The sequence below is a fragment of the Paroedura picta genome, chromosome 11, assembly GCF_049243985.1.
Source record: "Paroedura picta isolate Pp20150507F chromosome 11, Ppicta_v3.0, whole genome shotgun sequence".
Classification (NCBI taxonomy): Eukaryota; Metazoa; Chordata; class Lepidosauria; order Squamata; family Gekkonidae; genus Paroedura; species Paroedura picta.
Window position 1 is genome coordinate 1,678,119 of NC_135379.1, and position 20,281 is coordinate 1,698,399.

At 58.4% G+C, this 20,281-nt stretch overlaps 1 protein-coding gene across 3 annotated transcripts; it reads right to left on the reverse strand.

Moving 5' to 3' along the window:
- Nucleotides 1–734: 734 nt before the first annotated feature.
- LOC143820972 (D-serine dehydratase-like) lies at nucleotides 735–19,831 on the reverse strand. 3 transcript variants are annotated; one of them, XM_077304440.1, is made up of 8 exons: nucleotides 19,407–19,831; nucleotides 18,493–18,641; nucleotides 16,998–17,278; nucleotides 16,141–16,318; nucleotides 3,872–3,993; nucleotides 2,982–3,171; nucleotides 2,783–2,888; nucleotides 735–1,839 (listed from the first exon to the last, which is right to left on the reverse strand). In XM_077304440.1, the coding sequence occupies exons 2-8, from the start codon at nucleotides 18,639–18,641 to the stop codon at nucleotides 1,750–1,752; spliced, it is 1,116 nt and encodes a 371-aa protein (XP_077160555.1). In that variant the 5' UTR covers nucleotides 19,407–19,831; the 3' UTR covers nucleotides 735–1,749. The 3 variants fall into 3 exon arrangements, with proteins under 3 accessions (XP_077160555.1, XP_077160554.1, XP_077160556.1); XM_077304439.1 differs by lacking the exon at nucleotides 19,407–19,831 and adding an exon at nucleotides 19,141–19,400; XM_077304441.1 differs by lacking the exon at nucleotides 19,407–19,831 and adding an exon at nucleotides 19,133–19,281.
- Between the last annotated feature and the right edge of the window lie 450 nt (nucleotides 19,832–20,281).

A 20,281-nucleotide genomic window follows, 5' to 3' on the forward strand; every position in this document is an offset into this window, starting at 1 on the left:
GAGGAGGTTGTTCCAGATTCACGGGGCTACCAGCAAAAAGACCCTGCTTTGCGTACCTGCCTACCAAATGAGTGTGTCCTGGCTGACTGAGTTTTCCTAAGTTTGGGTGAGTAGCCCTGTTGGTCTGAAGCAGGGGTAGTCAAACTGCAGCCGTCCAGATGTCCATGGACTACAATTCCCATGAGCCCCTGCCAGCGAATGCTGGCAGGGGCTCATGGGAATGGTAGTCCATGGACATCTGGAGGGCTGCAGTTTGACTCCCCTGGTCTGAAGCAACAGACTGAAGTCTGAGTTCAGGGGCACCTTGAAGACCACAACATAGTTTTGCTCCTAGTAGCTGCTCTTGTGTACATACACACTCCAGGGCACAGGAAAGCTTTTATGAGGAAGAGACCTGTGTTAATCGTAAAGGTGCCCCTGGCCTCAATCTTTGCTCTGCATTTTCTAGGCATTCACTAACTTGCCTGCACAAAGTTCCAGCTGGTCTGTGGTGACTCAGCAGGGCAGAGGTCCCCAACGTGGTGCCCACGGCCTCACAGCACCAGCAAACTCCTTCCTCGGTGCCCACCATGCGTTTTTAAGAATTGGGTGGGGTCCGGTGGGGTCTTTTGCCCAGCAGGGCCACGGGAGAGCTGGCGGGCTGTGCAGAGGTCAAAAACTGGCTTGGGCAGCTTCTGCCACAGCTCAAGAACCTTCAGAGAGGGGCTGAAAATTAGGTGCAAGCATGCAAGAAATTATTTGTCACACGTTTTATTTATTTATTTATAACTGGATCTATAGTATCGCCCCTCTCGGCCCAGCCGTCTCAGGGCAATGCACATCACATAAAATCAACATAGTTAAACTATAAATTCTATAAAATCTGCAAAATCAGTGCCCCATACTTCTTATCTCACCCACATTGCTCCCCCATTAGTTGCCTGAACTAGATAGTACAGGAGAGGGTGTTTGAGGAGGGAGGGGGGTTCTTAGGTGCTCCTGGCAGCCCAGCCTCAACCAAATGCCTGGTGGAAGAGCTGCAGAACTGAGTAAGCGCCAACAGGGCCTGTGTCTCCTCTGGGAGCTCCTTCTACCAAATGGGGGCCAGGACCAAAAAGGCCCTGGCCCTAGTAAAGGCCAGGTGCACCTCCTGGGGGCCAGGGACCACCAGCCTGTTGGAACCGGCAGAGCACAAATGCTCTTTGGGGGATGTACACCAAAAGATGGTCCCACAAATACGCTGGGCCCAGACTGTGAACATCATGTTCATTCCAAAAGCTAAGCAGAGCATCTGCCTGGAACATTGAGGAATTCCCGTTACAATTACGCCTGACTCCACTCCTTGAGGTTTTGTGGCTGGATCCTCCTCCTCCTGTGGCAGCCCTTTTGGGGTTACGTTTATAATGCAAATGCAAAGTTAATGTATTCTTCATTTTTAAGAATCAAAGACGATAGTTTTACAGAATTTTTTAAAAGGAAGTGATCTTGTTATAATCCTAGAGATTCAGATTAATTAGCAATTGTATATGCCTGGTCACCGAGAAACTCGGAAGATTTACTGTTATGTTTTTTTGTACTCCTTTTTTCCTAATTTTTGTTTTATTTTTCAGAACTTTTATTATTTATCATAATTTTTTTTGCATTTAAAATAAAGAATCAAAGATTTGACGCAGACTTGATTCTGACTGGTTCCCATCTGCCTGACCAAGCTCCTCCAAGTGTCTTCCGAGGATTCCTGGCCCAGCTGACAGAGTTCTCCTCCGAGCCCTTCTACCACCCTCGGACTGGCTTCCACGTGGCAACCACCTGGCCCTTGACGTGGACGTAGTACGCTGGATGCATGGCTGCCGTGGCACACGCCTGTCGTGGACGGAGGAACACGAAATGTAAGAACCTGCCAAATGGTGGATGACAGGGGTGTGGGGAGGGGCTGCTTGTGGACGGTGAGGGAGCAGGGCTGGTGGTACCCAGTGGCAAGGGTAGGGTGCACTGTACATGCTCAGGGGCACTGTCCCCGCCAGCAAGCCTGCGGTTACACTGGCACGGGCTTAACATTATGAACAGTGTTTGTCAGCTCTGGGCTGGGAAGTATCAGGAGGTCTGGGGGAGGGAGTTCTGCGGGAACAATATTGGGGAGAGATACAACCTTACACGAGTGATTAAAATAAGGAATCAGATTCACAGATCCACAGAGGATAAGTCTATCAGTGGCTGCTAGAGGGGAACCTCCACATCCAAGGGCACTAAACCTCTGAATCCCACAGGCAGGAGGCAACATCTAAGGAAGGCCTTGGCCCACCTGCCCTGTTCTTTGCCCTCCAGAGGACCTGCCTGGCCCCTGGGTGAGACTAGAGGGACCCCCCCCCACCGGTCTGACCCAGCAGGGCTCGTGTTGTGCTCTTATGTTCACAGAGTCCACCCTCCGAAGCAGCCATGTTATCCAGGGCAAGTGATCTTGCTTCTCTGGACACCAACTATAATAGTGGGGGGAGGAGGAGTAGGAGTTGGTTTTTATACCCCGGTTTTCACTGCCCAAAGTGGCTTCCAATCGCCTTCCCTTCCTCTTCCCACAACAGGCACCTGGTGGGGTAGGTGGGGCTGAGAGAGCTCTGAAAGAACTACTACTGAGAGAACAGCTCTGCGATGAGCCCAAGATCACGCAGCTGGCTGCATGTGGAGCAGCGGGGAATCAAACCCAGCCCGCCAGATTAGAAGCTGCCACTCTAAATCAGGACACCACGCTGGCTGGTGGGAGATGTCCCGGCCCCACGTGGAGGCTGACAGCCACACGGACAATACTTACGTGGTAAGGGATCAAGGCCAGGAGGCTCCCCAAGGGAAACTGTGCCCAGTCCAACTCGCCCGTGACCAGCTCGATCCGCCCGTGCTCCTGGGTCATCCCCACCAACCTGTCCGTTGGCAGAGGGAAGGACAGTAAAATGTTTTAGCTTAATTTGGAACGGGGACCTGGGGTTCCTCTACCTTGAGGGTGCGTCACGTACTTCAGGTTGGGGTGTCCCTCCACGAGGGCAAAGCCCGTGGGCAGCTGGCCCAGACTATGGAGGCTGAGTCCGGTCCAGCCGCAGTCAACGAGGAGCTGGTTCCGATGCGGGTAGTGGCCGATCACTCTGGTCAGCACCCGGACCGCAACATCCTTCAGCTGGCACGATCCAATTCCCATCTGCTGGACATCTGCAAGGTGGGCCAAGGTGGGACTGTCAGACCCCCGCTGGCTTTCTCCGGGAACACGCTGGGCATTAGCCGCAAGAGCAGTTTGCTGAGGTGGCCAGGTGAAGCGCATTATATTATTCTTGTTGAAACTGAACCGACAGGCACTACACTGGTCAATATAACCCCAGAAACCCCGCCCCAATTGACAACAGGAGGGCTTCCCCGTTCCCAGAAAAAGCGCACAAACTAGTCCTGTGCTCAGGTGCGCATGACACAGTCCTTGCAAGGCCAGCCTCCCTGATAATGTGCAAGCTCCCCTCTCCCACAGTTCCATCCTTCGGAGAGAAAACTGGCAAACAGACCAAGCAAAGCCATAAAAAGCGACAGGCCTGCTCTGCGCTGACAGATGACAGGACCCATCTGCGTGTGTCGCATAGCTCCGAGATCTGAGGACTGTCGGGCAGGCAGGCAGGTAGGCAAGGGATGTTCGGAGGTGGATTGCCCAAATCATCGGAGGTCTCCCATCCAAGTACTGGACAGAGCTGGCCCTCCTCAGCTTTCGAGATCTGACCGGATCAGGCTACCCGGGTCAGGGAGCTCCCTGGAGCACAGGAAGGGTGTGCATACGTCACGTCCCACGGGCACACACGGACCACGATGCCAGAGGCTCCACTGGTGGTTCTGGAAAATGCCACCGCTTTACGACTCGTGCTCCACTTACCATAGAAGATGTAGTTCCCAGGGTGGACCTCGTGAAGCGCGGCCATCTCGGGCACGGGGTGGCTGCAGGACGGAGTGGAGCCGATGCTGGCCACGGGGCAGGGCACCCCTTCTTCCTGCAGCCTGCGGGGGAGGGCACAGACAGCGGCATTGGAACAGGGAGGGGCCCCACCCCCTGCCACCCTGAGAGCAAAGACACTCCCAGGAGCCCTGGGTCGGGAGGCACATTTCCTCCAGGCCAGAGATTCTGGTTTTTTTTTTTTTTTTGAGGGGGGCATCATCTGGACATGGGATTGGGGTCACTGCGGGTGGGCAGGTAGTTGTGAGCTTCCAGCATTCTGCAGGGGGTTGGACTAGATGACCTTGTAGGTCCCTTCCAGCTATATGATGCTATGAATTCTACAGAAGAGGAGCTCTGGGCCTAGCGCTTCCATTGTTCAGACGGCAGAGAGCATGCAGTAGGGCCAGGCTGCTCCCAGGTAGGCCTTGGTTGCAGGATTTCCGGCTTTAGAAAGAGGCTTGGCTGGACGGCCGGATGGGAGGATCCAGCAGGCTGCTTGGATGCAGGGTCTAAACCAGAGCCGTGTGGACACACCCAAGACCTGCTGTTCTCTCTGCACTCAACTGGCTAAGAGGCTCCTTTGAGCAGGAGAAGGCAGGATCGGGGCCCCTTTCCCCTTGTCACAGTCGAAGGCGTTCTCGGCCGCAGAATCTCGGCTCTTTGTACTTGGGGGGGGGGGGTGGAATGAGCCCTTCAGAAATGGCAAAATTGAAGCTGTAGGTATGGGCTCCCCTCCCCCAACCGCCAGCCTGACCCTGGAGGGGGATACGGCAGAACATCTGGAGCGCATTCCTTCCTGCAGAGAGATCTGGTCAGCAGCACCAGAAAGAGCGACAGGCCGGAGGGAGGGAGGGAGGGAGCAAGGGGGAGCTCGGGGGCTCGGCCAACAGGAATGTGGACCGCCCTGGGATACTGGTGTCCAGGGTTGCCAACTCCAGGTTGGGAAATTCCCACAGATTTCGAAGTGGGACCTGGGGAGGGGAGGAGTTGGAAGGAGGCTGGACCACACCAGGGGATCCTGCCAAAAAGCCTGCCCTCCCAAGAGGCCGTTTTCTCCAGCGGGAGTGATCCCTGCTCCTATGGAGATCTGTGAGAGTTTGAGCAAATCTCCAGGCCCCACCTGGAGGTTGGCAAGCCTAGCTTCACGGCAGCAGGGCAGAAATGTTGACCATGTCAGGCTGGCTCCGGACAGCAGGCCGCTCCTGCAGGCATTTGAAAATACTTTTCCTGAAGGGCACATCAGTGTGGCCAGACGAGGGGAGGGGAGGGGCGCACGGGCCCGGTGTGGCATGAGGACGAGGGGCCATGAGGAATCGGCGGTGCAGTCCAAGACACCGAGCCCAATGCGGAATCATTGCAGAAAGTGCCCATTTTTTAACTTTTAAAAAGGCAAGGATCTAGCCCTCAAGGTCAGGGGTGTGTGTGTGGAACGGCCACTGAAATTTCAGCACAAAATCAGGGCCGGGCATGAGGGGAGGTGTATTTAAACGACAACTGCGAGTCAGGCAGCTAGCTTGTTTTGCTTCTTTCAGGGGGGGGGGAGCAGAGCCTTCCCTGGATCGGGGCGGGTGGGGCTGTGTCCAATAAAGAGCCCTTGGAAATACGCCCCCACCAAGTTATTAGCCCACAAAGAGTTTAATTTGCTCTCCTGCTGGCAAATATTTGGAGCGAACAAAAGGCACCTTTTCTGTCAAGACGGCTCACCGCAGGCGATTCTTCTCAATAAGCCGAGCGACCAGGAAAGGGTCTTTTAAGAAGTTGGCAATAAAAGCAGAGGGGGTGGGGGCCGCAACCAGACATCTTCCCTCCCCAATTCCCAGAATGTTGAAAGCCATCCTTTCTACAAGCCTCGTTTCTGTATTTGAAAAAACGGAGGGGTCTGGACTTGATTTGTCAACATTTTGCTGGTGGGTTGTTTTCGTTTTTTCGGGGGGGAGGGGGGAGTTCCAAGGTTAGACATCTCTTCCACCAACTCACTAGGTGGTCTTAGGTGAGAGAACCCCCCCCCTCCCCACACACACACCTTTATGAGACTATATGGGCACCTTTGGAATTCACGACCACAATATGGCTGCCTTCGGAGGCGGAGCCAGCCATGAAACATCAGGAAGAGAAATACATACATCCAATAGCAGTGGTTCTTTTAAAAGTTTCAAGCTGAGACTCTAACAAGATGCCCTGTAATGTGTGCAGCCAATCAGAAGCCCTGCCTACTTTCCAAAAACTCTTGATGGGCAACACATCGGGGACCCCTGGATGAATCATTCTCTCATTTCCCATTTGCAACAGGGGAGTTATAATCTCAGTCCAGGCCCATGGTCAGGATTACAGAGGTCTGCTTTGACCCTGGAAGCACGATATAAATGAGGACAGCCATGAACACCTCTGGGGGGAAAAGGCGGGGTGTAAATAAAGGGTGTAAATAAACTAAATATAAATTTAGCCACAGACCCATCATGTACCAGTCCTGTATTGAAGAGAACAAGAGCTGGTTTTTCATACCCATGTTTCACTACCCGAAGGAGTCCCAAAGCAGCTTGCGGATGCCTTTCCTTTCCTCTTCCCTCAACAAACACCCTGTGAGATAGGTGGAGCTCAGAGAGCCCTGCAAGAACTGCTCTAGAGAACAGTGACTGGCCCAGGGTCACCCAGCTGGCTGCATGTGGAGAGGGAGTGGGGAATCAAGCCTAGACTCCATCGCTCTTAAACATGATGCCACTCTGGTTGCCATCTAGACGGGTGGCCAGCGCTTCATCTGGTCTCCAGGAGGTCCATAAGCTCATGACGCCCCGCATGATGCATTCTGCCATTTTATTTTTTTGCCTTTGCCGAGGAAATTTTTAGCTGTTACGGGAAGTGGCCTTGAATCATGAAAGGCGGGAGATAAACATTGTAATGAATAAAACAGAGCCAGAGGTGGATTAGGATCTTGGATTAGGGTCCACGTTTAACCCCCTGCTTGGGCCAGCCACCCCCTCTCTCCGCCTGGCCTACCTCTCAGGGCCGTGGTGGGAACAGGGAGGAGAAGGATGCAAGCCGCTGGGGTGAAAGTGTAAATAAAACACAAAACCCCGAACTTGCTGCCAAGCAGTTCCTTTTTGCTGATATCACACTGGGGTTTTTGAAAAGGCAATTCAGTCCTGCAAAATCTTCCTGAGCTACTTTTTGGGGAATCTGCAAAAGCACAAAAGAATTCCCCCCCTCCCCCTTGGTGGGAAACAAAAGATGCTGCAGAGAGCTGGGAATAATTCCCCCCAGGGCTGGAGAGAAATTTCTATTTTTTTTTAAGGGAAGCATTTCTGCCTTTGCAATTAATCACAACCAGCCGAGAGTTCAAGAGACAGTTCTGGGAACTTCTGGGGCTCGTCCCCCCCCCTGCAGCCCAGCGCTAACCCGCCCCAGCCCTTGGCTCCTGGGTGTGAACCGGAGGGTCTGGCTTTGTGTAAGCGGGGAGGGGGCAGGAAGGGGGCGGCCCGCCCTCCGAGGATGTGCGGGGAGGGGGGTGGGCGTGAGGATGAGGCGAAGGGCCAGCTGGGCCCAGCCAGGCGCTTTGAACAGGCCGCTTCAAAGCAAAGCAAACTCACCTGAAGGCTGCCCCCTCCCCAAAAGTGGCTCAGGAAGCAGGACCCTCCATAACCTGTGGGGGGAGGCAGTAAAAGCTCACCAGAGATCTGCATTTATGGCCTCTGAACTCAGGGATGCTTCAAGGGAAGGGGGGGAGGCATCCCCCCCCCCTCTCACCGGGCCTGTTAAGGGAACCTCAGGAGAGGCCTGCTGGATGAGACCAGGGCGGGTCCATCGAGTCCAGCATCCCAGTCTCTCCCAGTAGCCAACTGGTTCCTCTGGAAGGCCAGCTACAGGGCAGAGGGGCTGACAACGGATTTTGCTTCCTGGTTTAGGGCCTCTGAATGCGGAGGTTCCCCTCAGCCCCCCTGGGCAGCAGCAGGGATAGACTCACCCTCCATGAATCTGCCAAAATCCTGCAGGGCTGCAGAGTCCCCTTCCAGAGCAGCCGTTTTCTCCAGGGAAAGGGATCGCTCTCATTCGGAGGTCAGCTGTAATTCTGGGACATCTTCCTCACCTGGAGGTTGGCAACCCCGGGGACACCGATTGTAAATGGGCTCTTGTTTCAGGTGAGGAAATGGGCCCTAATGGAGGCCTTGAGTGCTTTCCCACCTGAAAACTCACCTATGCACTGAGTGAGCTCAATGAAATGGTCTACGTTTAGGATTTTGGGCTCTGGCTGGGGAAATACCTGGAAGACAGTATTGGAGGGGGAGCTCTGAGAGAACTGCTCTGTGAGAACAGCCATAAGAGAACTGTGACTAGCCCAAGGTCACCCAGCTGGCTGCATACGGGGAATCAAACCTGGATCTCCAGATTATCGTCTGCTGCTCTTCAGCCACTACACCACGCTGCCTCTTAGCAGGGAAGCACACAAGGAGCCCCCCCCCCCTCCAAAGCAGCCCTTTTCTCCAGGGAAGCTGATCTCCAGAATAAAGCCCTGCCTGGAGGGTGGGAACCTTATTTGCTTCCTCCCCCCTCTTCCTTCCCAGGAGGCTGGGGGGCTGAAAAGGAGATGGAGGTTGTGGGCCTGCCCTGTTGCTTTGGAGAAACGAATGCAAAACAGGGACGCTGCCCCCCCCCCCAGAGGAAAGACAGGATGCCGAAGCCAGGGACCAATCCTGCTCCCCCCCCCACTGCTCACTACTGACAGCTGCTCCGCTCTCTGCTCCCTCCCGCACTGCACCGCATGTGCTTGATTATAGGCCTGCAAATTCCTCCCCTCGACCCCCCCCCCAGCAGTGCCCCCCCCATCCTTTTGCTTTGCCCCACAACTGGGTGCCACTTCCTGCCTGCAACTAATTTTCCATCTGCAGGAACATCTGAGAGAAATTTGCCCTCTATGAAACGGGATATACACAAACATACAAACACATCATGTGCGGGGTGGGGAGGGGAGGGGAGGGGGTGCCTCGGTTCGGGCAAGGGGGGCTCCGCGGCCGACCACCCAGTGCCCTCTAGTGGCCAAGCGAGCTCGGCCTTGCGCCGAATGCTCAAGAGGGATTCTGAGTCTCAGCATGCCCCTTCTGAACTCGGGAGGCCTGAAAAACGAGCATAATTTACGGCAGGAGTAGCTAATCCGTGAACTCCACGATGCGCTTCCTAGAACATGAAGCTCCCATAACACTTTTATTTGGTTCTAATTTTCCGGGCATGCTCAAACACATGCAATGCCAAAGCAGAAGAACTGCGGTTTGGCCAGAGCCAGCATCTTCTCCACGGGATCGCCCTGGCCCTACTTGGTGGAAAGAGCTCCCAGAGGAGAGCTGATGCACTTCCGCAGGGCCTCTAAAACGCAGCTCTTCCACCGAGCTTTGGTTGGGGGCCGTGAACTGTTACCATCCATCAGACCCTAATCAACCCCCCCCCCCAAGAAAAATGCCCAAAGAAGAACACCTGGAGCAAGCTGGGATAAACTGACCACAACGCAGCTCATTTACAGCTTTCAAAGTTCAATTATTGTCTGTGACAATCTGCAGAATTGTACTGACATTTTTATTATTGATAATATATTTGTGTGTTGTATCTTTTAATTATGCTGTTCACCGCCCTGAGCCAACCTTTGGGAGGGTGCTGTGGAAATCTAATAAGTAATAATGAGGCACATTCAGGCCCCCTTTCTATGCCAGAGACTGCTAGGCACAGCTCTGAGTGGCTAGAACCAGGGAGGTAAAAGACCCCCCACTCCACTTTGCCTCCCTTGAATATTGATTTTACATTAAAAAGAGCATGTTTTATTCTTACAAAAGAAAAACACTTATAATTGAGCAGATGTACATTAGGCAGTTAAAAAAAAAAAAGTTGGACAGCCTCTCTGAAACAGAGGAAGGTGGGCCAGGACAGACCCCTGAGAATAAAACAGTATTTGCTCGCTGGCATGTTGACCCAAGGAGGCTGCAAGGGCAGCGGGGAAACGGAACGGCACCAGCCACGGCCCCTGCTAACTGGGACGTAAAGACGTAGAGACAAACTGTGGCTATGCACACTGAAAGAATCTTGGGCCGTGCTTTGCAACGCAATGTTAAACAGCGATGGCTAGCATGGATAAAGTGCCAGGGAACTTTTTACCTGCCCAGTCTCCAGGGTAGCCTGGAATAAACCATTCGTGTGCTCCACCAGCAGGATATTAGATGTGTGCAAATATTATAACTTAGGTGGCCACTGAAGAAGACCCCCTGGGTCAGAACACATATGGTCTATGGTCATCGCTTGTGCAACCACTAAGATTATACATGCACAGATTCTGATTCTTAAATTTTAATACTGCTTTTAATCTTCTTAATGTGCACTAAATAATAAATCTTTATAGCCAAATGTTAATATTTTGTGTTTAACCTTTGGATTTCTGACCAGCTTACTAGCTGTGGTGGCCAACGGGAACCTCCATCTCTGCATTCCGGTGCCAGGAAGCAACATTAGGGGAAGGCCTCGGCCTCTCTGCCCTGTGGCTGGCCCTGCAGAGGAACTGGCTGGCCCCTGGGTGAGATGGGAGGCTGGACTGGAGGGACCCTCCCTGGCCTGACCCAGCAGGGCTCTTCTGAGGGTCTTCTCAGGGGAAGGCCTCGGCCTCTCTGCCCTGTGGCTGGCCCTGCAGAGGAACTGGCTGGCCCCTGGGTGAGACGGGAGGCTGGACTGGAGGGACCCTCCCTGGCCTGACCCAGCAGGGCTCTTCTGAGGGTCTTCTCAGGGGAAGGCCTCAGCCTCTCTGCCCTGTGGCTGGCCCTGCAGAGGAACTGGCTGGCCCCTGGGTGAGACGGGAGGCTGGACTGGAGGGACCCTCCCTGGCCTGACCCAGCAGGGCTCTTCTGATACTCTTATGAAGGCCTTGGCCCTGTGGCTGGCCCTGCAGAGGAACTGGCTGGCCCCTTCGTGAGAAGGGAGGCTGGACTGGAGGGACCCTCCCTGGCCTGACCCAGCAGGGCTCTTCTGAGGGTCTTCTCAGGGGAAGGCCTCGGCCTCCCTGCCCTGTGGCTGGCCCTGCAGAGGAACTGGCTGGCCCCTGGGTGAGACACGAGGCTGGACTGTAGGGACCCTCCATGGCCTGACCCAGCAGGGCTCTTCTGAGGGTCTTCTCAGGGGAAGGCCTCGGCCTCTCTGCCCTGTGGCTGGCCCTGCAGAGGAACTGGCTGGCCCCTGGGTGAGACGGGAGGGTGGACTGGAGGGACCCTCCCTGGCCTGACCCAGCAGGGCTCTTCCGAGGGTCTTCTCAGGGGAAGGCCTCGGCCTCTCTGCCCTGTGGCTGGCCCTGCAGAGGAACTGGCTGGCCCCTGGGTGAGACGGGAGGGTGGACTGGAGGGACCCTCCCTGGCCTGACCCAGCAGGGCTCTTCTGAGGGTCTTCTCAGGGGAAGGCCTCAGCCTCTCTGCCCTGTGGCTGGCCCTGCAGAGGAACTGGCTGGCCCCTGGGTGAGACGGGAGGCTGGACTGGAGGGACCCTCCCTGGCCTGACCCAGCAGGGCTCTTCTGATACTCTTATGAAGGCCTTGGCCCTGTGGCTGGCCCTGCAGAGGAACTGGCTGGCCCCTTCGTGAGAAGGGAGGCTGGACTGGAGGGACCCTCCCTGGCCTGACCCAGCAGGGCTCTTCTGAGGGTCTTCTCAGGGGAAGGCCTCGGCCTCCCTGCCCTGTGGCTGGCCCTGCAGAGGAACTGGCTGGCCCCTGGGTGAGACACGAGGCTGGACTGTAGGGACCCTCCATGGCCTGACCCAGCAGGGCTCTTCTGAGGGTCTTCTCAGGGGAAGGCCTCGGCCTCTCTGCCCTGTGGCTGGCCCTGCAGAGGAACTGGCTGGCCCCTGGGTGAGACACGAGGCTGGACTGTAGGGACCCTCCATGGCCTGACCCAGCAGGGCTCTTCTGAGGGTCTTCTCAGGGGAAGGCCTCGGCCTCTCTGCCCTGTGGCTGGCCCTGCAGAGGAACTGGCTGGCCCCTGGGTGAGACAGGAGGCTGGACTGGAGGGACCCTCCCTGGCCTGACCCAGCAGGGCTCTTCTGAGGGTCTTCTCGGGGGAAGGCCTCAGCCTCTCTGCCCTGTGGCTGGCCCTGCAGAGGAACTGGCTGGCCCCTGGGTGAGACGGGAGGCTGGACTGGAGGGACCCTCCCTGGCCTGACCCAGCAGGGCTCTTCTGATACTCTTATGAAGGCCTTGGCCCTGTGGCTGGCCCTGCAGAGGAACTGGCTGGCCCCTGGGTGAGACGGGAGGGTGGACTGGAGGGACCCTCCCTGGCCTGACCCAGCAGGGCTCTTCTGAGGGTCTTCTCAGGGGAAGGCCTCAGCCTCTCTGCCCTGTGGCTGGCCCTGCAGAGGAATTGGCTGGCCCCTGGGTGAGACGGGAGGCTGGACTGGAGGGACCCTCCCTGGCCTGACCCAGCAGGGCTCTTCTGAGGGTCTTCTCAGGGGAAGGCCTCGGCCTCTCTGCCCTGTGGCTGGCCCTGCAGAGGAACTGGCTGGCCCCTGGGTGAGACGGGAGGCTGGACTGGAGGGACCCTCCCTGGCCCGACCCAGCAGGGCTCTTCTGAGGGTCTTCTCAGGGGAAGGCCTCGGCCTCCCTGCCCTGTGGCTGGCCCTGCAGAGGAACTGGCTGGCCCCTGGGTGAGACGGGAGGCTGGACTGGAGGGACCCTCCCTGGTCTGACCCAGCAGGGCTCTTCTGAGGGTCTTCTCAGGGGAAGGCCTCGGCCTCCCTGCCCTGTGGCTGGCGCTGCAGAGGAACTGGCTGGCCCCTGGGTGAGACGGGAGGCTGGACTGGAGGGACCCTCCCTGGCCTGACCCAGCAGGGCTCTTCTGAGGGTCTTCTCAGGGGAAAGCCTCGGCCTCTCTGCCCTGTGGCTGGCCCTGCAGAGGAACTGGCTGACCCCTGGGGGAGACGGGAGGCTGGACTGGAGGGACCCTCCCTGGCCTGACCCAGCAGGGGTCTTTTGAGGGTCTTCTCAGGGGAAAGCCTCGGCCTCTCTGCCCTGTGGCTGGCCCTGCAGAGGAACTGGCTGGCCCCTGGGGGAGACGGGAGGCTGGACTGGAGGGACCCTCCCTGGCCTGACCCAGCAGGGCTCTTCTGAGGGTCTTCTCAGGGGAAGGCCTCGGCCTCTCTGCCCTGTGGCTGGCCCTGCAGAGGACCTGGCTGGCCCCTGGGTGAGACGGGAGGCTGGACTGGAGGGACCCTCCCTGGCCTGACCCAGCAGGGCTCTTCTGAGGGTCTTCTCAGGGGAAGGCCTCGGCCTCTCTGCCCTGTGGCTGGCCCTGCAGAGGAACTGGCTGGCCCCTGGGAGAGACGGGAGGCTGGACTGGAGGGACCCTCCCTGGCCTGACACAGCAGGGCTCTTCTGAGGGTATTCTCAGGGGAAGCCCTCGGCCTCTCTGCCCTGTGGCTGGCCCTGCAGAGGAACTGGCTGGCCCCTGGGTGAGACGGGAGGCTGGACTGGAGGGACCCTCCCTGGCCTGACCCAGCAGGGCTCTTCTGAGGGTCTTCTCAGGGGAAGGCCTCGGCCTCCCTGCCCTGTGGCTGGCCCTGCAGAGGAACTGGCTGGCCCCTGGGTGAGACGGGAGGCTGGACTGGAGGGACCCTCCCTGGCCTGACCCAGCAGGGCTCTTCTGAGGGTCTTCTCAGGGGAAGGCCTCGGCCTCTCTGCCCTGTGGCTGGCCCTGCAGAGGAACTGGCTGGCCCCTGGGTGAGACGGGAGGCTGGACTGGAGGGACCCTCCCTGGCCTGACCCAGCAGGGCTCTTCTGAGGGTCTTCTCAGGGGAAGGCCTCGGCCTCTCTGCCCTGTGGCTGGCCCTGCAGAGGAACTGGCTGGCCCCTGGGTGAGACGGGAGGCTGGACTGGAGGGACCCTCCCTGGCCTGACCCAGCAGGGCTCTTCTGAGGGTCTTCTCGGGGGAAGGCCTCAGCCTCTTTGCCCTGTGGCTGGCCCTGCAGAGGAACTGGCTGGCCCCTGGGTGAGACGGGAGGCTGGACTGGAGGGACCCTCCCTGGCCTGACCCAGCAGGGCTCTTCTGATACTCTTATGAAGGCCTTGGCCCTGTGGCTGGCCCTGCAGAGGAACTGGCTGGCCCCTTCGTGAGAAGGGAGGCTGGACTGGAGGGACCCTCCCTGGCCTGACCCAGCAGGGCTCTTCTGAGGGTCTTCTCAGGGGAAGGCCTCGGCCTCCCTGCCCTGTGGCTGGCCCTGCAGAGGAACTGGCTGGCCCCTGGGTGAGACACGAGGCTGGACTGTAGGGACCCTCCATGGCCTGACCCAGCAGGGCTCTTCTGAGGGTCTTCTCAGGGGAAGGCCTCGGCCTCTCTGCCCTGTGGCTGGCCCTGCAGAGGAACTGGCTGGCCCCTGGGTGAGACACGAGGCTGGACTGTAGGGACCCTCCATGGCCTGACCCAGCAGGGCTCTTCTGAGGGTCTTCTCAGGGGAAGGCCTCGGCCTCTCTGCCCTGTGGCTGGCCCTGCAGAGGAACTGGCTGGCCCCTGGGTGAGACAGGAGGCTGGACTGGAGGGACCCTCCCTGGCCTGACCCAGCAGGGCTCTTCTGAGGGTCTTCTCGGGGGAAGGCCTCAGCCTCTCTGCCCTGTGGCTGGCCCTGCAGAGGAACTGGCTGGCCCCTGGGTGAGACGGGAGGCTGGACTGGAGGGACCCTCCCTGGCCTGACCCAGCAGGGCTCTTCTGATACTCTTATGAAGGCCTTGGCCCTGTGGCTGGCCCTGCAGAGGAACTGGCTGGCCCCTTCGTGAGAAGGGAGGCTGGACTGGAGGGACCCTCCCTGGCCTGACCCAGCAGGGCTCTTCTGAGGGTCTTCTCAGGGGAAGGCCTCGGCCTCCCTGCCCTGTGGCTGGCCCTGCAGAGGAACTGGCTGGCCCCTGGGTGAGACACGAGGCTGGACTGTAGGGACCCTCCATGGCCTGACCCAGCAGGGCTCTTCTGAGGGTCTTCTCAGGGGAAGGCCTCGGCCTCTCTGCCCTGTGGCTGGCCCTGCAGAGGAACTGGCTGGCCCCTGGGTGAGACACGAGGCTGGACTGTAGGGACCCTCCATGGCCTGACCCAGCAGGGCTCTTCTGAGGGTCTTCTCAGGGGAAGGCCTCGGCCTCTCTGCCCTGTGGCTGGCCCTGCAGAGGAACTGGCTGGCCCCTGGGTGAGACAGGAGGCTGGACTGGAGGGACCCTCCCTGGCCTGACCCAGCAGGGCTCTTCTGAGGGTCTTCTTAGGGGAAGGCCTCGGCCTCTCTGCCCTGTGGCTGGCCCTGCAGAGGAACTGGCTGGCCCCTGGGTGAGACGGGAGGCTGGACTGGAGAGACCCACCCTGTCTGACCCAGCAGGGCTCTTCTGAGGGTCTTCTCAGGGGAAGGCCTCGGCCTCTCTGCCCTGTGGCTGGCCCTGCAGAGGAACTGGCTGGCCCCTGGGTGAGACGGGAGGCTGGACTGGAGGGACCCTCCCTGGCCTGACCCAGCAGGGCTCTTCTGAGGGTCTTCTCAGGGGAAGGCCTCGGCCTCTCTGCCCTGTGGCTGGCCCTGCAGAGGAACTGGCTGGCCCCTGGGGGAGACACGAGGCTGGACTGTAGGGACCCTCCATGGCCTGACCCAGCAGGGCTCTTCTGAGGGTCTTCTCAGGGGAAGGCCTCGGCCTCTCTGCCCTGTGGCTGGCCCTGCAGAGGAACTGGCTGGCCCCTGGGTGAGACGGGAGGCTGGACTGGAGGGACCCTCCCTGGCCTGACCCAGCAGGGCTCTTCTGAGGGTCTTCTCAGGGGAAGGCCTCGGCCTCTCTGCCCTGTGGCTGGCCCTGCAGAGGAACTGGCTGGCCCCTGGGTGAGACGGGAGGCTGGACTGGAGGGACCCTCCCTGGCCTGACCCAGCAGGGCTCTTCTGAGGGTCTTCTCAGGGGAAGGCCTCGGCCTCTCTGCCCTGTGGCTGGCCCTGCAGAGGAACTGGCTGGCCCCTGGGTGAGACGGGAGGCTGGACTGGAGGGACCCTCCCTGGCCTGACCCAGCAGGGCTCTTCTGAGGGGCTTCTCAGGGGAAGGCCTCGGCCTCTCTGCCCTGTGGCTGGCCCTGCAGAGGAACTGGCTGGCCCCTGGGTGAGACACGAGGCTGGACTGGAGGGACCCTCCATGGCCTGACCCAGCAGAGCAACAGAGTCAAAAAGGAGTCAAAAGGGAAGGCCGGCCAGGCCACACTCACTTCTGCATGAACTCCAGGACCCGTTCGGTGGTGGCTCGAGCCACAGACTGGATTTCAGGCACCCCTTGGCAGTGGTAAGAGTTACCGCAGTGGGCATAGACTCCTGCTAACTCCGTAGGTTCCTCTGCAATCGCCCGGGCCAGTTTGAGGGCAGCTGGGTCCGTGTGCCTTAAGCCAGCTGGAAATACCAGATTGAGAAACAGAATCAGTGCCAAGTACGGGAAACAGCCCAGCCCATGTCTGAAGGGGCACACCGCCATCTGGTGGCAGCTGTAGGCATAACTCTAGCTGGATGAGCTAGAGTCAAGTTCGGGGCACCTACTTCGGAGACTGGACTCTCAAAAACTTATAACTCCCCAAATCTGGTTGGCCGCTAAGGTGATCCTGCCATGGCAGACCACCCAGAGGAACAGTCTGACCCTTGTATGAAACAGGATGCTGGACGGAGGGACCCCCACTGGTGTTTTCCTGCAGGACTCTTCTGAGGTTCTTATCAAGGGAAGGGCTCAGCCTCTACACCCTGTTACTGAAGCTCCAGAAGAGCTGGTTGGCCACTCTTTGAGACAGGATGCTGGACTAGAGGGACACCCACTGGTCTGATCTAGAAAGGCTCTTCTGAGGTTCTTCTCAAGGGAAGGCCTCAGCCTCTGAGCCCTGCTGTTGTCCCTCCAGAGGAACTGGTTGGCTGCTGTGTGAGGCAGGATGCTGGATGCATGGACCCTCCCTGGTCCGATCCAGCAGGGCTCTTGTTCTGTCCTTATCAAGGGTTGGCCCTCCAGAGGAAGGCTGAGAGAGGAGACAAGGGCCAGAGAGTCCCAAAATGGTCCGATCCAGCAGGGCTCTTCCGATGTTCTTACCCCGTCCGTTCTCACAGTCAATCTTCAGCCACACCTTCCAGCGCTTCCCCCCGGGCAACGGCCTCCTCTTGAGCAAGGTCAAGGCTTCGTGGCTGTCCACCAGCACGTGGAAGCTCTCCAGGCGCTCCGCCAAGGCCGCGCACTCCCCCACTTTGTCGAAGGGCAGCGGGTAGGCATAGAGGATGTCGTCAAATCCGCCGTCGGCGAAGAAGCGGGCCTCGGCTAGGGTGGAGACCACGATCCTTCGCCGCGAGCCCCCCGTCATGAGGTCTCCACCCTCCCTGGGAAGGAGCAAGACGCATATTTATCAGCTGGGATACCAACCTCTAGGTGAGGCCTGGCGATCTCCTGGGGTCACAAGGGGTCTTCAGAGGACCGACGTCAGTTCCCCTAGAGCAGGTGTAGTCAACCTGTGGTCCTCCAGATGTTCATGGACTACAATTCCCAGGAGCCCCTGCCAGCATTAGCTGGCAGGGGCTCATGGGAATTGTAGTCGATGGACATCTGGAGGACCACAGGTTGACTACCCCTGCCCGAGAGAAAATGGCAGCTTGGAAGACGCAGGGGTGACCAAAGGGTGGCTCTCAAAATGTCCATAGACTACAATTACCAGCTGGCAGGGGCTCATGGGAATTGTAGTCCATGGACATCTGGGGAGCCACCCTTTGGCCACTCCTGCTTTATAACATCATACCCAATTGAGGGAGGTTCTTCTCCTTCCCCAACCCCACCTTCTCCAGGCTGGCCCCCCACCCCTGCCCACCCTCCAGGAATCCCTCAACCTGCGAAGCCTAAATTTGATTAGCTCAGTACGTGGCCCTGGGTGACATACAGGGATGATCCTGCACTGCCTTGCTGGGTTGTTGTGAGCAGACTGTGGCGACATCGACTTATTCCTAAAGTTAACCCTATAAAAATGAAGAGCTTTGACTTGTTTCCAAGTTAACCAGGGATCTTTCCAAAATGAACATTTCCTTATGCTTCTATACGGGAAATAAGAATGTAAGAAAACCAGAAGAACCCTGCAGGATCAGGCCAGTGAGGGTCCCTCCAGTCCAGCATCCTGTCTCACTCACTCAGTGGCCAGCCAGTTCCCTTGGAGAGCCAAGCTGCAAGAAGTTACTCCAGGGGCGGGTGTGAGCTCAGTCCGGTCTCCCCCCATAACCAGCCAGCTCAAAAACAGCAGGCATGGCTTAAGAATGCAACGCCTGTCTTTGTAGGCTGGCCAGGGGCATCTGCTAAGGTTGCCAACTCTAGACTTTGAACTCCCTGGAGCCCTGGGGGTGGAGCCTGTGGCCAGTGAGGAGGGGAGAGACCACCGTGGGCTCTGAGGTCATGCCCACCCTCCAAGCAGCCCTTTCCTCTGCGGGAACAGACTTCTGTTACCTGGAGGCCAGTTACACTCCAGGGTGGGTGGCAGGGGGAGACCTGACCTGACCTGAGCTCAGGGAGGGAAGGGCCCAGCGGAGAGGGGAGCCGGAAGGAAGCCACTCACAGGGTCTTGTGGGTTTTCATGTGCGGCCTCATGTTCACCCCCAGGGCCCGAAAACGCTGCACCATCTCCTGGGCGTTCTTCTTCACCACGTCGAGGTCTACAGTGAATGCCGGAGTCGGCAGGTCCTCCACACGCTGTCCCACTTGCATCTAGGGGAGGAGAAAGAAGAGGGAGGGGGCCCTTTTAGAGGGAGGCAACCCTCAGACTAACGAGGCCCCTGGCAGCATCCCCCCCTCCCCTAGGAAATGGCCGTTTCAGGTCACACTAGGGATCCTGGAGAATGTTAGTCTTCCTGCGGGCATAGAGCAGGGGGCACGGCGGGAATCTGGTGTGTGTGCGTGGTGGTTGTGAATTTCCTGCATGGTGCAGGGGGTCAGGCTAGATGACCTTTGGGGTCCCCTTCCAGCTCTCTGTTTCTATACATCTATGACATATCGCGGAGTCTAGGTGAACTCCCTCCCCACGTGTCCTCTTTGACAGGCGCTGCAAATCCCTAGACAAGCCACCCTGGAGGGTGGGTCAAACTGCATGCCCCCCAAGCAAACAAACGAACACAGAGCCAGGCGTCCCCCCCCCCCCCGGGTCAAGCAATGGGCCACCGTGGCGCGGTCCGCTCGGCCCTGGGCTCTGGGGGACAAACCTTCCCACCTCTCCGCTCTCCTCTGGCAATCCCCACGGCAAAGCAAGGCAAGGCGGCCCGCCTCCGCGCAAAGTCCAGCTGGGAAGAGGCGCCCAGGGCCCAGCGCCAGGCAGGCAGGCAGGCAGGCGGGGGCCAAGTGCACCAGAGCAGCCAGGACACGTGTCGCCGACTGTATCGGGGGAAGCGCGCATGCACACGAAGGCTCAGCCCGGAGGGAGACTTTGCAGCGTGCAATTCTGTCCAGAATGCAATTCCGTCACATGCACGGGAGAACCTTTTTTGCCCGGAGTAAGAGGGCGTTCGTCTTAAAGGGGCCGCCGCACTCAGACTTCGCTCCTCCGTCCGGCCAGGCCAGGGGTGGGTTTCTTTTGCGGCCAGTCTGGCTGAGAAGCTCCAGGGAGGCTTCTCCCGAATTGCAGGGGGGGGAGGGGGTTTAACCCTTTGCCAGCCAGGGCGATAAAACGGGACCGCGACCCCGGCATGGAGAGGCCAGCCTGGGTGGACGAGATGCAGCAACCGCCTCCAGCTGGATTCCCCCGCCGCCGGGGAGAGCCGGCCCTTTAAAGCAGGGGTAGTCAACCGGCGGTCCTCCAGATGTTCACGGACTACAATTCCCATGAGCCCCTGCAAGCAGGGGTTCATGGGAATTGTAGTCCACGAACATCTGGAGGACCACCGGTTGACTACCGCTGCAAAGGGTGCATCCCGGCCACGAAGGAGTTAACCTGCGCCCGGGAGTCGAGGCTGAAGAGCGCATGCGCCTGCCGGTCCCCTGGACGGCCATAGAGATGGGGCCTTTTGCTGACAGCGCCGCCTGCCGGTCGGAGGCGGGAACTGAGGCTGCGACGAAAGCGTGCCCGTTTTAACCCTTTGTGGCTGGGTTCGCAGAGCCATAAATCTTGGCTTGGCCCGAAGGTGCTCTTTCATGATGTCGCCCAACTCCCCCATGCTTCAAGCTGCCTCTTCCTGATTCTGTGAAGGCTCAAGGGGGTGGCAGGTGACAGTGGAGGAGCGATAGGCTTAAAATCATGGAAGGGATCTCCTGGGTCATCTAGTCCAACCCCCTGCACTATGCAGGACACTCACAACCCTATCGGGTTGTGCGTGTCCTGCATAGTGCAGGGGGTTGGACTAGATGACCCAGGAGGT